At 39.8% G+C, this 16938-nt stretch overlaps 1 protein-coding gene across 1 annotated transcript in view; it reads right to left on the bottom strand.

Moving 5' to 3' along the window:
• Positions 1 to 16938, bottom strand: part of LOC136857396 (ER degradation-enhancing alpha-mannosidase-like protein 2) — a 54228-nt gene that overhangs the window by 27469 nt on the left and 9821 nt on the right. Inside the window, exons 5-6 of the mRNA XM_067136033.2 lie at positions 11155 to 11485; positions 3162 to 3253 (exon numbers count right to left, since the gene is read on the bottom strand). Coding sequence (XP_066992134.1) covers positions 3162 to 3253; positions 11155 to 11485 — 423 coding nt within the window. The remainder of the gene's footprint in view (positions 1 to 3161; positions 3254 to 11154; positions 11486 to 16938) is intronic.

Raw genomic sequence — 16938 nt, 5'->3', positions numbered from 1 at the left:
ATAGTATAGATAAGAAATGTGTTTTTCCACCAATCAATACACAATTTATTTAATAGATTAAACTAGTACCGGTTTCGGCTCTTTAACGGCCATCATCAGCTAGTACATAATTTGGATTTTTTTTTTTTTTTATGTACTAGCTGATGATGGCCGTTAAAGAGCCGAAACCGGTACTAGTTTAATCTATTAAAATAAATTGTGTATTGATTGGTGGAAAAACACATTTCTTATCTATACTTTGAATCTGTCAATACGGAAAATGAAATTTATAAATAATAATAAAGGGGGTCCAATATGCGATAACCTCAAATTATGTACAGTGAACACACAACTTCTAGGCTATAAAGAGCTATAAATTGTACATGTTAACATTCAATACCGTTCTTTAACAAACGAATGTGTTCCAAGTTTTACTGGCTATTTCTGTTGGAAGGCCGTATTTCTAAATTTAAAAAGAATAAATGGTGTATTTCATGCTTGTTCTCTACACTTATCACATCAGGATTTACCTAAACAGCTGTAATTGAGATAAGAGAGACCGCATTGTTTAGGTCAGGTATGCCACTAAGTGCCCGGATAGTTTCGAAGTTCCACGACAGAAAGAATAAGAATAAATAACAGGAAAGCTTGTCGTATTTATGGATACCTACAGGTATGGCGGTCATGCGTTTTATTATCATAATGTTTAATTTTGCACATTCGTTGCCTCCATTTTTTTTTAAATTATTAACTAATAGTATGTTTAGCACACAATAATCAGGAGAATGCCAAAATTCTAGCTGATCACTTCAAAGAATTACTAAATGCTGAAGACCCAAAAGAATACCAGAGTTTTCACCTGAACCAAAAAATAAAACACGCTTAGACAAGGTTATTCCACCAGACTTCCATGAGGTACTTCAAGCGATTAACTGGCTCAAGAATTATAAAGCAGCAGGAGAAAATCAAGTGGTTGCAGAGCTGTGGAAGAATGCAAATAACGAAATACTTCAAAACCTACACAAACACATCATAGACATATGGAACTCTGAAAAACTGCCTGCAGAATGGAATACAGCTATAATTCATCCAATACACAAAAAGGAGGATAGACTGGATCCAAATAATTACCAAGGGATCTCTCTACTTGATATCACATATAAGATCCTGTCTAGAATTATCCTCACGAGAATTCAAGAACAGCTCGACCAAGAACTTGGAGAGTATCAGGGGGATTTCGACCTGGAAGAAATTGTCCTGACAAAATCATTAGTCTTAAGTGGATTATGAACCATCAAAGAATGAGAAACAAAAAGCTAATTATCACTTTTGTTGACTTCAAGAAAGCACATGACAGTATTCATTGTGAGTCATTACTTAAAATCCTTAAAGAATTTGGGTTACACCAGAAACTCATTAATCTCGTTGGTGTTACCCTCAAGAACACTAGAGCAAAAGTTAAATTCCGAGGAGAGTTGTCTGAATCATTTGAAATCCGGACTGGACTTCGACAGGGGGATGGTCTCTCACTAATACTGTTTAACTGTGCATTGGAGAAAGTCGTGCGAAAATGGTCTAAGAAATGTCAGCCAAACATCAAGATTGGCAAAAATATCAAACTCAATTGTCTAGCGTTTGCAGATGACCTTGCGATACTTGCAAGTAGTGTGGAAGAGGCTAAATTCTAAATTGAAGAATTAGAATGAATAGCAGCAAAAATTGGATTACAAATCTCCTTTGAAAAGACTGAAATGATGCCATCCTTCAAAGTGGAAACATCACCTATCGCAATGACTAATAACAAACAAATTAAGGTTGTTAATAAATTTAAATATCTTGGAGAGATTATAACTTGGAACTTAAAAAAGAAAATATCAGTTGAAAATAGAATTACCAAATTAAAACAAGCACAACACACTGCTTGGCCAACCTACAAGAAGAAATCTCTCTCAATAAATGCAAAATTTAAACACTACAACTCCGTTATTAGGCCTGAAGCAACCTATGCTAGTGAAACCTTATTCAATTTGAATACAAAATCAACTACAGATAAATTACAGAGAATAGATAGACAAATCATTAGAACAATTCTAAACAAAAAACACCAAGTAGATGGACAATGGCGATTACTACTTAATGAAGTTGTATACCAGGAGACCGAGTCTATAATAGATACAATGCGGAAAAGAAGAGTTGCTTTTTTCTGTCACATATCACGACTACCAGAGACTAGGATACTCAAACCTGGTTCAAAGAAGTCCAAGAAGATTTAAATGAATTAGGCTTGACAATTCAACAAATTGAAAACAGAGAAGAAGAGGATCCTGAGAAATAACGTGAGACTTAAACTGAAGACGTTTACACGCAAACAGTACAACATAACTGACGAAGAACGGGCAGCCAGGTCAGAGAGAGTGAAACATTTCTGGTAACAAAAGAAGAAATCTCTGGCAATACGGTACCAGGAATTGAAATCAAAATCCCAAGAACGGCAGGTAACTGTGCTAACCGTTACGCAGGCAGACATTCTTAACTACAAAAACAGACATATAGCATGACTGATGCGTGCTTTAATTGCATAGGTCAGACACAAAACTATTCACCTATTTGTACGACGTCATCAGAGCTGCAGTAGGCCTACGCTACGGACGGGACATTTCTTAGCTACAAACCACAGATGTACCACAGGACTTTGACTCTTGTTTTCATTACGCAGGTCGTACAGACTAAACTGTTCACAAATTTGTGTGATGTCATCGGAGCTGCAGTAAGGCTTGTACCCGTTTTGAAATGGAATTGTTGTTGTTCTCTGACGAATTACATTGGGGGTCTTGTATGCGAGATTTATTTTTTTCATTTTCTTTGTCCCAAAAAGCAGGGAGGGGTCTAATATGCGAGGAGGTCTAACACACAAGCAAATACAGTATTTCCTTTCCAATGCCTTTCTCTAACAAACTTTCCCAAGCATTTGTTTAGAGGACAGTGTCACAGGCATTTCTTGATTCATAAATACATTTATCGTTATCAATATCACATCTTCCTGTACTATCAGGTAATGAACGACACAAAAATAGAAATTCACCACAACATCACACACTAAGTTCCATACAGTACCAACATTCTCACTCCATCACATAAAACATATCTATCTACACATCGTCATTGCGTCTCTCAGCTCGTACCTGAGGAATGTTGTAAAACTCAGGAGTGAAGCCGTACTGCTTCCACACCTGGTGGTAGTTGTGGAGTGACTTGACCCCTTTGTTGATGTCACCTGAAACAATCAAATATAGCTTAACCAAAAGAAATAGCTCTCCAATTTCTTCACCCAGGTAAGCTTATTTATATCTAGTTGTAAATTTGGTTACTTTGATACCCATCAGATCAAAATTCAAGGAGACAAAATGTGCAATTAACACTCCAATGTTCACATGGATGACTACTGTCATCCAGGGTTACAACTGTCTTAGTACTGTATAGCTCGACAGCTGCAGTCGCTTAAGTGCGGCCAGTATCCAGTATTCGGGAGATAGTGGGTTCGAACCCCACTGTCGGCAGCCCTGAAGATGGTTTTCCGTCGTTTCCCATTTTCACACCAGGCAAATGCTGAGGCTGTACCTTAATTAAGGCCACAGCCGCTTCCCTCCCACTCCTAGCCCTTCCCTGCCCCATCGTCGCCATAAGACCTATCTGTGTCGGTGCGACGTAAAGCACCTAGCAAAAAAAAAAAAAAAATTTGGTTGAGTGTTTTATATAATCCTCAAAATACAATTGTTAAAGACGTCTCTGAAGTTTAAGGTTAATTTCTCCAGATACTTCCATTATTATGACACCTCAAAAAGCAAGCGGATGACATTCATCCATGCGAGCATCGGCGTTACAATTTTGTTGTTAACTTACTTATAACTTTCATCGTCTTCACAAAGTTTTTCAGAGTGATTATAGTATGCTGTAACATGGGACATTACCGGGCGAGTTGAGCTGTGAGCTTGCATCCGGGACATAGTGGGTTTGAACCCCACTGTCAGCAGCCTTGAAGATGGTTTTCCGTGGTTTCCCATTTTCACACCAGGGAAGTGCTGGGGCTCTACCTTACTGAAGGCCATGGCCGCTTCCTTCCCATTCCTAGGCCTTTACTATCCCATCGTCACTGTAAGACCTATCTGTGTCGGTGCGCCGTAATGCAAATAGAAAAAAAAACATGGGACAGTACCTACACAGTGGGAATTAAGCTCTCGATCCGTCTTCTATGAAACATGCGCTTCCTGCCCAACTCCACTAATAAAGAGGTTACGAGATGCATATGTTTCGATGACATAAACAGCAGGGAAGAACAGAAGGTACCAGACAAGCTTGCACCGATCATAGAAATATTTTGACATGTTTGTGAAAAACTGACAAAAGTGTGTCAAACCAGGAGAGTTCCTGTGCACTGATGAGCAACTGACTGCATTTCGTAGAAACTGCCCTTTCAGGCAGTTTATAAGAAGAACATGATTTTCCAAATATTTTGAGAAGAAAGTAATACTACAGTCCAATAAATTATAATATTATGAAGCAATTTAATACATCGTATCCTTGACCGAATGTCCGGTGCAGAGGCCTTCGTTGCAGAGGGTCACGGGTTTGATTCCTGGCCAGGCTGGGCGATTCTAATTGCATATGGTTAATTTCTATGACTAAGGGATTGGGTGTTAGTGTTTGTTCCAATACTCTCCTCTCCTCAACACACCACAGAAACACGCAATACTGAATACAACCCTCCACATAGGGTTACATCAGGAAGGGCATCTGGTGGTAAAACAGGACTAAGTCCACATGAGGCACAATTCACATTTGCGATCCCATAAGAACGATATTTATAATATTATATAAGTTATTTATTTATTTATTTATTTATTTATTTATTTATTTATTTATTTGGCGTATGATGAATAATAACAACCTATAAACTATTTACACAACCAGTGAAAGATGAGTACAAAGTAAATACAAATTATCATATCTATACAGTCAAAGAAAGCAATTTACAAAGTTTGAAAGTACAAGAAGAAAACACAATATATTTACATCGCTATCCACCTATCAACTCTGACAGTTCATATATACACAATGAGTGCGAGTGATGTACATGTCACTAAATGTGAATGTCCAAACCCGCCAGCCACTTCACTGCTTCGGGTGTTGCTGAGTTGAGGTCTTCCATGGTGCCAGTGAAAGCACGGAGTGGACATTCCTGCACTACATGTTTCATTGTTTGTCGAACCTCCCCACAATCACAGTATGGAGAAACTGACCAGCCCCAGGTGTGTAAAGTAGATGCTGTTCTACCTACTCCACATCTCATGCGGTTTAGTCTACTCCAGGTGCAACGTGGCAGATCAAAGCCTGCCAGCTTTGTGGATGGGTTATTAATATCATCCACTATTGCCCGAGGTGGGGTTGAATTCGCTAGATGTTATCTTCACGGTTGTCTTCCAAGCAGGCTGGCGAGACTTCAGGCGTGTGCATTTCTGCCTAATATCCTCATGAACAGGTAGACGTTCATTCTTGAGCATTCTGGTCCATAGCTGAAAAAGGGCCTTCTGTCTCCTGATATGTGGAGGTAGTATATTGCTGAGAACCGGTAACCATTGGGTCGGTGTAGCACGAAGTGTACCAGTTATGATTCGCATGGTTTGACAAAGTTGTGAATCTACTAGCTGAGTGTGAGCACTGCTAAGCCAGACACAAGAGCAGTATTCTGCTGCAGAATAGACTATGGCCAGAGATGTTGTCCTTAATGTGTTTCCATCCGCTCCCCAGGAAGTTCCAGCCAATCGTTGGAGAATGTTATTACGACTTTTTAGTTTGTTGGCGGTTTTTCTGCAGGTGATTTTTGTACGTAAGAGACCTGTCCAATGTTACTCCTAAGTAACTGGGATTGGCACAATATTGTAGTTCATGGCCCTTGAAGAATACCCTTGGATGGTGGTTTGCTTCTGCGTTGTTCAGATGGAATGTAGATGTCACTGTTTTCTGTGGATTGGAATGAAGGTACCATCTTTGAAAGCAGTCATCCAACAGTTCAAGGTCTCGGTTAAGAACTATTTCAGCTCCTGCGAAGTTGGGTCGTTGAATTGTAAGGCAAATATTGTCCGCATATATGAATTTTCGGGACACTGTTTCAGGCAGATCGTGGATGTATAAGTTGAAGAGAGTAGGAGATAGAACCGACCCTTGAGGCAGACCATTGTTGACTTTGTGGAATTTGCTTCTGTTGTGTTCTGAGTGAACTTGAAATAATCAGTTGCTTAACATTCTGTCAATTAGTGTAGTAATTTTTAAGCAAGGAACAGCTTTAATCAGTTTAAGCATAAGACCTTCCCTCCAGACTGTGTCATATGCAGCTGTAAGATCTAAGAAGACAGAGACGCTTTTCAATTTCTTCTCAAAACCAACCTCCAGATATGTGGTCCAGGACAGTACTTGGTCACTGCAGTCACGGCTGGGTCGAAATCCTGCTTGTTCAACTGGAAGGAATGCTTCGATGGCTGGTGCTATTCGGTTTAGTATCAGTCTTTCTAATAACTTGTAGGTGACGCAGAGTAGAGCTATAGGTCGACAGCTTTGTGGGAGAGTTGGATCCTTTCCTGGTTTCAGAAGGGCAATCATTTTTGATCTCTTGAAGATTGGGGGAAGTCTTCCTGACTGAAGTAAGGAGCTGAAGAATGCAGCGAGCCATCTTCTTGTAACTGGACCACAGTTTTTTTAGTAGTTCTGGGTAGATTCCATCTAGTCCTGCAGCTTTGCCATTTCGGAGTGATTTTAATCCCTCATCGACCTCTTGTGATGTGAAAGGTTGTGAATAGGTTGCGTTCGGTTGTGTTTCTCGTTTTGCCTGTTTAAGCTCAGTTTTAACCCATTTCGTGGTCAGTTTATTCCTTGTTGTTTTAGAGGTGGAAACGAGGTGATTTGCTATTGCTTCTACCTTGATTGGGGAATGTTGCTTTGGTGGTATGGATGTGGAATCTAATTTCCGAATAAGTGACCATGCTTTTCTGCTGGAATGGGTGAAATTCATGTCTTTTACAGTCTTTACCCACTTCTCTTTTCTAGCAAGATCAAGTGATTGTAGTAAATCTGTTGCTTTCTCGTGACTGCTATTTTCTTCAAATTCCTTACTCAGTCTGCTGGACTCTTCCATTCCATCCCGGTATATAGTCTTTACGGAATCCTCTAGGAATATAGGTTTTTGCTGCTGATTTTATTAAGCCAACAAACCTCATGTAGTTCTCTGGGACAGGTTTAATCCATCTGATGTTGGCATCAGTAGACTTGGCATAAGCAACCCAGTCTGCTTTCTGAAAGTTCCAGCGAAGTCTGGGTGTAGATTGTATAACTGGGATCTGAATTCCTATTTGGTAGATTATGGGTCTGTGCTGGCTGTACGGGAAGTTATTGAGCACTTGTCTCCTAACACGGCAAGATGGTGACATAAAACTGTGCGAGACAAAGCAAAGGTCTGGTGTGTAGTCACATTTCCAACGGCCAGAGTGAAACGTTCCCTTATCTTTAGGGTCATATATCAGTGCAAGGTTGTTTACTTCAGCCCATTCTGAGACCTTAGTTCCATTTTCATCATCTCGCTTATAGCCCCAAGATGTATGGTGGCTGTTGAAATCTCCAAGGATGATGTTATTATGAGAGGGTATTATGGGAATGGGATCAGGCCATGTTTCATTGGGTGGCTTGTAAATATTCGTTACCATGATGTCTTCTATTTGTACTGAGGTGGAGAAATAGGTTGGATGATCGCTTACTGGTAGGGTACTGTAGTTGCAAATGTTATTTCTAATGTAAGTAGCAATTCCGTATTTAGCATGGTCGTGAGCTGCTATCATTTTAAATCCTGGTATCTTTCCCCTTGCCAATAACTGTTCAGTGTTCTCTGTATGTGTTTCCTGTAGTACGACAATGTCAACTGAGTGCTTCTGTAAAATGCTTGATAAATACTCACTCTTGGCTCTACTAATGCTTTCGATGTTAAACTGGCAGATGTTGATCTGTGGGCCGATCTTCCGTGTTTGAAATTCATAGTCCTTAGAAGGACTGTTCGACGAATATAGGTTATCATGACCGAGAGGTCGTTTATGACAGTTCGGTCTCATCTTGATCGTAGTTGCTCGCTTAGCACCACCCGGGGGACACGTGCAGGGTAATGGTAGGTATTATATAAGTTGTACCCCACAAGAACGTGGGAAGAGCGGTAGAAGAAGATGAAATCTTTGTCTGGTGTGAACACTGGAAACCACCATCACAGTTGTCGACAGAGGGGTTCGAGCCCACTAATCTGACAAATGCAAGCTCACTGCTACGTGACCCAAACTTCGTAGCTAACTCACTCAGTATTTCTGTGTCTCAAGCGTAACTCCCACATTCAATTTGACCGAGGGTAATCAATATTTTACATCAGTTTCCCCAACTTTTTTTGAGTAACAATGATGTGCAGTAAAGAGTTTTACCCAATACTTCTACATCAATTATTATTATTATTATTATTATTATTATTATTATTATTATTATTATTATTATTATTATTATTATTATTATTGTCATAAATGCTTTCATGGCCCGTACTTAAAAACATGATACTGTATAGGCTTTTGGGCTCATGCCGTGTCAAGAAAATAAGGTGAAATTCTTAACGTTTCGCAGGGAACCGTGCTCTGCATCCTCAGAAGAAATCTCAACTGTCCACAAGAAAGGCTTCTTAAACAATAACACTTTAAATTGGACATTATAATAGAAGTGGAAAATGGTACGTTCAATCACCACCAGATAGCCCCCAGGATGTGGCAACACTAGCGTTCGAAGCGGAAGCTGATCGAACCATCACAATCAGTCTAAGTGGTTCACATAATGTGTTTGCGTAACACATCACATTGGCAAGTGTATGGCATAGACACAAGCCTGGAATGAAACATCTGGCGACGAGGAACGTACGAATTTGGAAAACACCGAGGCAAGATGACAATAGTGAAGGGACAGAGAAGGGAACTACCTACGTAAATTCTTAATGGGTGGCAACCAGGTATTACTTAATTGATAGCCGGTGTCCCTGTTTAAATTGTTAGGATTTCTACATATTTCCACAGCTTCCCGTATAATCCTGGACCTGTAGTGTCTAGTGTGGGTAAGAGCTCGAGCATCTTGGAACATGACATCATGACTTGACGATAGAGCGTGCTCAGCTATGGCCAGTTTGTCTGGTTGGTTGAGACGAATATTACGTTCGTGTTGTTTGATACGGGTACCAATGGATTGGCATGTTTGGCAGATGTATACCTTACATGTCAGAAACCTCATTTTAGGTCCGTATTGAAAATTTTTTAACAGTTCAACAATAATAAAGGTGTTTCAATTTATTCCACCTATTCAATACTTATATTTTCACTTATAGTTGTTACATAATTAAGAATTATGAACTGTTAGATGTATACCTTACCGCAAGTACAGGGAATTTCGTATACCCCAGGATGTAAAAGAGGGGACAATTTGTCCTTGGTTTTACTCAGACTGTGAGCAATTTTAGTGGCGGTGCAAAACACCGTTTTTATATTGTGTTTGCGGAGGACCTTGGCAATTTTCGATCTGTGGTGTTGTGAATGTAAGGCAAATAGGCAGTTCCCTTCACTTCTTCCTTCTGTTAGCTTTGCTTGGTCGTTTCTCTGGGATGTAGGGCTCTATGAATCTGCAAATCACTGTAACCATTACCCTCGAACGCGATTTTGAGCGTGTCCATCTCCACCTGGATATGTGATTCCTCACAAATTCGTCTTTCCCTCTTGGCTAGTGTCGTGAGAATGCTTTGTTTTTGTGCTGGATGGTGGTGAGAATATGCATGAAGATTGCGATTTGTGTGGGTAGGCTTACAATAGACTGTATGTCCTAGGGAGCTGTCTGGTTTCTTTCTTACTACCGTCCCTGTACTTGCGGTAAGGTATACATCGGCCAAACATGCCGATCCATTGGTACCCGTATCAAAGAACATGAACGTAATATTCATCTCAACCAACCAGACAAATCGGCCATAGCTGAGCACGCTCTATCGTCAGGTCATGATGTCATGTTCCAAGATGCTCGAGCTCTTACCCACACTAGACACTACAGGTCCAGGATTACACAGGAAGCTGTGGAAATACGTAGAAATCCTAACAATTTCAACAGGGACACCGGCTATCAATTATGTAATACCTGGTTGCCAGCCATTACGAATTTACGTAGGTAGTTCCCTTCCCTGTCCCTTCACTATTGTCATCTTGCCTCGGTGTTTTCCAAATTCGTACGTTCCTCGTCGCCAGATGTTTCATTCCAGGCTTGTGTCTATGCCATACACTTGCCAATGTGATGTGTTACGCAAACACATTATGTGAACCACTTAGACTGATTGTGATGGTTCGGTCAGCTTCCGCTTCGAACGCTAGTGTTGCCACGTCCTGGGGGCCATCTGGTGGCGATTGAACGTACCATTTTCCACTTCTATTATAATGTCCAATTTAAAGTGTCATTGTTTAAGAAGCCTTTCTCGTGGACAATCAAGATTTCTTCTGAGGACGCAAAGCACTGTTCCCTGCGAAACATTAAGAATTTCACCTTATTTTCTTGACAAGGCATAAGCCCAAAAGCCTATACAGTATTATTATTATTATTCACCGACATAAACCTCCTCCTATAATTTTTAACTGAGGATGCCATGATAAAAATGTTACATAATCGTCCCCATTATGGCAAACTAGCGAAAGTAATAAACTAGGAAATCTGTAGTTCTAAAGTTTTGCTCTAGATTTTATTATTTATATAATGTCTACCCTCTGACAAAGTCTCACATCTGCAGCTCGTTCTGTATGGCTAACACATAAAACCAATCATTAAATACAAAAATTGATATGACGTGTGTAATCACAACTTCTTTTAGCTCTCTTAATTTTTTGACAATTTACAGATTTGTTAGTTTGCTAGAGGAGGGACGATATCTTATTTTCTGAATAGATTTCAAACTGTGTTATGTCAGTTAGGAGTGATCACAACCAGACATTTGTTTATTTTAAATCAAATGAGAAGTCATTTTGAACTCCAAATTCTTTTTAATTACCAGAAAACTCAGAGTGAAGTTGACAAAGCATCGAGACCTACCTATGAGGGAGAGTACTCCGGGCCAGTAGGCCTCCAATGACTGGAACACAGGGAGGGTGACCTGGCCCTTGGACATAGACACCCAGAGGTGCCAGTCATCCCTCTTGAGGTATCTGTCGATAGCAGCGCGCCCCTCGTGGAACATCCGCATCAGCTCCGGTCTCTGCAACAGAATGGCTCCCTTGGCCAGGTATTCATAGTAAGAGTCCACCCCGGCGCCGATTCCAGCATCTTGTGCTGTCCAACGGCCTGTCTGGACGTCCACGTGGTTACCCACCAGTCCGATGGGAGAACGGTGCGCATAGAGAGCGTAGAGTGCGTTCATAGCAACCTGGAAAAGGTCATAGATACTCTGTACTAAATTACTGATTCTCTGAGAGAAGGGAGATGTTTCAGTTCTACCTTTCTTGTTGTGTAAATAAAAATAAAAATAATAATAACAATAATAACAACAACCACCATCATTATCATATGGCCTAATAGAGGGTGGTTGTCCAGTTGTACGGTACTTCCTCTTGAATCAGTAATTACTATCACCGTCTCACCTAATATGAACAGGCATTTTAATTTAATGCCATCTAGACTGCCTATGTGTCAATTTCAAAGTTCTGTTTTACTCTACTAGATGGCAGAGTGAACCGAAATCTCTCCTGGCCATCTATGGCTGAGTTTTAATGAATTTGGTTGGCTAAAATCAAATGTGTCACCAGAGATCTTTTACACACCGACATCGTACGACATGAAATGTCGAATAGATTTTTTTCTGCCCTTCGAAAATCCAACTCCCTTAGCCGGGTATGAACCTGCGAGCTCGGGATCTGGAGGCTGACTAATCCACAGAGGGAGCTATCTCTCCTCTGCTCGACAGACATCACCTCGTCCGAAACTATTTTAGAGAAAACACAACATTTACTTGACTGTTCCAGTTGTGGCCTATATTGACCTCTCAACCAGGGATTTTCCACTAGAAACCAACAATTGTAGCGGGGAATATATTTTGACTGAAAACCAGTTAATTCGTCAAGCCCATTATGCTTCCACGAATGATGAACGAACTGATCCCACACATTATGTGTTTCCGCGAATGACGAAGGAACTCATCCCGCCCATTACGCATGCATTCCTACGCGGAAGACAAGTTATCTAGCCAACCCGTTTTGACATAAATATGTCTGATACCTGGTGGTCATCTGAAAATTTGCATTACTGAAGTTAGCCTCACAAAAGGAGTGACGGAAGTGGAACTCTTGCAGGATGCGATGTAAAGTATAGATCGATGGTCATACAGTGTTACCTAGCAACCGTGCTGGCTATTCGTCATCCAATGACCAATCGAACTGTGCTTTCTCTTCTTGATTACTTTTAATTACTTAATGACTTTTCATCTGAAATTAGAAGCCGTTGATGGATGGCCCTGACCGAGACACATATATATGATCATTTGATTTTTGCAAAGGGAAAAGGGGTTTCTTTTGATTTGCATTTGTTAATTCAAACCATAATTCAATATTTGATTCGACTTCTTGCAAAATTCAATATTTGATTTGACTTCTTGCAACTGCTTCAATATTTATATTACCATCCGAAAGAAACATAAAAGGAGCACGAGGATTACCTTGGCTATGCCAGTGCGAAATGGCTGCATCACTTGTTGTAGGCAAACCAATATCTGCTCCTTCTTCTTCATTTTCAGAAGCAAGTTCACTGTCATTTTCACTACTAGTCCTATCGTTGTTATCCAAAGAGTTGTCATCTACGTAATTCGTCGTCTGAATCCGTGAGATGAAGAATAGTTTATCATCCAAACGAGTGCGCTTAGCCATTATGTATGAAAGAAAAGAAAATATTGGCACGCACTGTGGTGCAACAAGTCTGGAACCTACGGACATCTATAAAGCGATCATAGAACTACACTCAACAACAAGAGACGAGATAACACGTTCCGCCCAGCTGATAACTATTTTTGAAGGCTCTAGACGAGTTAACTTGTCATTACCCGATTGAGTAACAACTATTGGTAGATGAATTAACTCGTCACGCCTGGTTAAGAGGTTAATGATGACATTACTGCTCGTTCGCACATGAATTGTAAGATACCTTTCTTACAGTAGTTTAAATTACAAAATTCAGCAATTCGTACCAAATTTATCATAAAATAAGAACTTTGGGTAATCATCATCATCAGTTTTCTGCCATATGGCAGGTCTTCACATGGCAGCTCTCCACCCAATCCTGCCTCTTGCCATCCTCTTTGTTTCCTCATACTTGTATTCTATCCTCATACTGTCCAGCACCCGATATCTTCTCCGTCCTCTTTGTCTTTTTCCATTTACTATTCCTTCTATAGCATCTACAAGCAAGCAATCTCTCCTCATCCAATGACCAATCGAACTGTGCTTTCTCTTCTTGATTACTTTTAATATATTTCTCTCTTCCCCAACTCTTCTTCATTCTTTACTTTTTCTATCCATTGTATACTTTCCGCCTCCTCCAAATTCACATCTCAAATGCTTCTGGTCTTCTTTCGTCCTCTTTTCTCTATGTCCATGTCTCAGCTCCATACAAAGCACTTCACGAATCGCTTCCTCAAGTCTCTATCCATGCCCCCACAAAAAAGTCTGCTCTTCTTATTAAATGCTTCCTTCACAATCGCAATACGAGTTTTCACCTCTCGACTGCACCTCATGTCCTCTGTTATTACACTTCCCAAGTATTTAAAGCATCCACCTGTTCTATTCTTTCCTGCCCTAACTTTATGGTTGTCTTCACTTTTCTTGTGCTTTTCACCATACATTTTGTCGTTTTCTTATTAATTCTCATTCCAAATTCTTCACAGACAGCATTTAGATCTGTTAGCATCGCCATCATAGCTCGTTCACTCTCTGGCAGTAGGACCATGTCATCAGCAAATCAAATAGATTCTATTCTCCTACCACCAACTTTCACTCTTCTTTTTCCATTCATACATTTCTGGATAATCTCTTCCAAATACATGTTAAAAAGTATGGGGGAGAGACAGCAGCCTTGTCTTACTCCCCTTCCAACTGTGGTTTCCTCTGTCATCTCATTCCCTATCTGTATTCTTATCTTCTACTGTAGATACAGATTCTTAATCAGCCTTCTCTCCTTCCAGTCGACTCTGTTCCTGGTTAGAATGTCCATTAACTTTTCCACTGGACTCTGTCAAAAGCTTTTTCCAGGTCAATGAACACAGCATATATTTCCCTTCCTCTTTCAATGTGTCTCTCACCTAATGTTCTTAATAGTCCAATTGCACCCCTTGTTCCTTTACCTCTCATGAAGCCATACTGTTCCTTAGAGATACAGTTGTCTATCCTCCCATGAGGTCTTCTGTTCAGTATTCTCAGTATTGGCTGCATGTGTGACCAGACTGATGGTTCTAAAATCATCACATTTCTTTGAATTCTTTTTCTTTCCAATTGGTACCATTACTACTGAAAGAAAATCATCTGGCCATTCACCTCTTTCATATATCGTATTGCAGAGATATGTTAGCTCTTTTACTCCTTCATTTCCAAGACTCTTAAAAAGCTCTATTGGTAATCCATCAATCCCACTTGCTTTGCGATTCTTCACTTCCTTCAGACCTTTTCCTACCTCCCCTTCCAAAATGCTGTATCCTTTTTCATCTTCTATTACTCTTGTCTCATCATCTATTTCTATATCATTTGTTCTTTGATCATCCTCATATAGGCACTCTACATACTCTTTCCACCTTTCCCTTACTTTTTCAGGTTTACACACCAATGTGCCATAATTTATTTCTATTTCCATACTGTTCCTGCTTTTCCTCCCTTCAAATACTAGTTCTGAAGCTAATTTATATATCATTTCATATTTCCCTTCCTTTTCTAGTTTCTCTATTTCCTCACATCTCTCTTTCATCCATGTCTTCCTTGCTTGATCTGTTTCTCTCCTTAATTCGTTGTTCAGTTTTCTGTACATTAATTTCCCTTCTTCTAATCCTACATTCCTCCATTTCCTTCTTCCCCCCCCCATCTTGTTCAGCATTGCATTTGTGTCCCATTCTTACCTTATTCTTGCAGATGTCCTTTTCCCAACTACTGCTTCTGCAGAATCTGTGAGGTTTTCTCTCATCCTCTTCCATGTCTCATTTGCACTTTCTTCATTAGAACCTCTATTCCATTTTGACATAAATATGTCTTCCAGCCCCTTGTCTTTACCTTTTTTCCTTTAGAATTTCTAGGTCAAAAGTTTCTCTTGGTTTACCCTTTCTCACTTTTTTTAACTGTACGTGCGAATCTCCCACCACCAAGTTGTGGTCTGAATCTATATCTGCTCCGGGGTATGCTTTTGCATTCTTCAGAAGTTTCTGTACCTGTTCTGTATCATGATATAATCAATTTGATACCTCTCACCATTCAACCTGGATGTCCACATGTAATGCCGTCTCTTGTGATGTTTGAACGAAGTGTTCCCAATCACAAGCAAGTGTTCTTTGCAGAAATTAACCAACATTTCACCCCTGTTGTTCCTTGTACCCAGTCTGAATTTTCCAACTACTTCTTCTTTTCTTCCTTCACCAACCACTGCATTACAATCTCCCATTGCAATAATGCAGGCACTTCTCTTCTCCCATAAGTTCTTCAATCTTTTCATAGTACTCTTCTACTTCCTCATCCTTGTGTTGGCTTGTAAACTTGTATTAGAAGAACATCCTTCATGTCACCCTTTAATCTAATCATCAACAATCTATCATCTATATAGTCCACCTTCAATACTTTGTTCTTCAGCCGTTTTCCTATCATAATTGCCACACCATTACTACCATCAGTTTCATTTCCCAAATAAAACAACCTGTAGTCTCCACTTTCTACCTCACCACAGCTTCTCCATCTTACTTCACACATTCCTAAGGCGTCCAGTCGATTTTTCTTCTTCTCCCGTTTCGCATTTTCCAGCTTGCGACCTTGCAGCAGTGTTAGAACATTTTTTTTAGGTCTTCAGCCCAAAGGGCAGTCGGATCCTCAAATAGCACCATCAAGGGTTATGTGGTTATAGGAAAACCAGAAAAACCAAGGGCAGCGCCAAAATGAGGCATACTAGGCAAGACCACGTGTAGGATAGTTTGCCACTGCTTTTGTGACTGGGCCAGAAAGTGCTATTTCAGCATGATCAGCCCTATGAGTAGAACCTTTCATAACAAATGTCATTACTCAGCACCAGCTAATGTCCAAACAGGTGAAATTTTTGAATATTGAGAAATGCTAACATTTTCCAGAAACAAGTCAACAAATAAAACTACCAGTCAATCAAAGCAAAAAATGGTAACATAACTTAAGCAACCAATGGTGTGCATAAATACACTATATGTTGCTAATAACTAGGGCTTGATATTTAAGACCTAAAAATAGCCCAAATAAACAACCAAATATGACCTCAAAAGTGATGAAATACGATGTAAAAATTACAAAATATGACCCGGAAAGGCAATTTTGTGATTATTAGTTCTCATTCAGAAAGTTAACGATGATTTTGCACAGCTACAGCCGTCACCAAACAGTCAAAATATGATCAAAATATGACATTTCTAGGAAAATAGCTCAAAATATGACCTTATGACAAAAAAATAAAATATGCATTTACATATGACAAATAAAATCACTTAATTGTGACAATAATCCCCTGATTTGCACCAAAATCCAATCAGGGAAGAAAATAGAGATAAAGAAAAAATATGACTTTTCCTAAACATCCGAGCCCTACTAATAACTGTTAATAATGTTATAAATATTTCATCAT

Source organism: Anabrus simplex, chromosome 1 (assembly GCF_040414725.1).
Source record: "Anabrus simplex isolate iqAnaSimp1 chromosome 1, ASM4041472v1, whole genome shotgun sequence".
NCBI classification, from domain to species: domain Eukaryota; kingdom Metazoa; phylum Arthropoda; class Insecta; order Orthoptera; family Tettigoniidae; genus Anabrus; species Anabrus simplex.
Note: the sequence above shows the minus strand (reverse complement) of the source record. Positions and strands in the feature narration are given on the sequence as shown.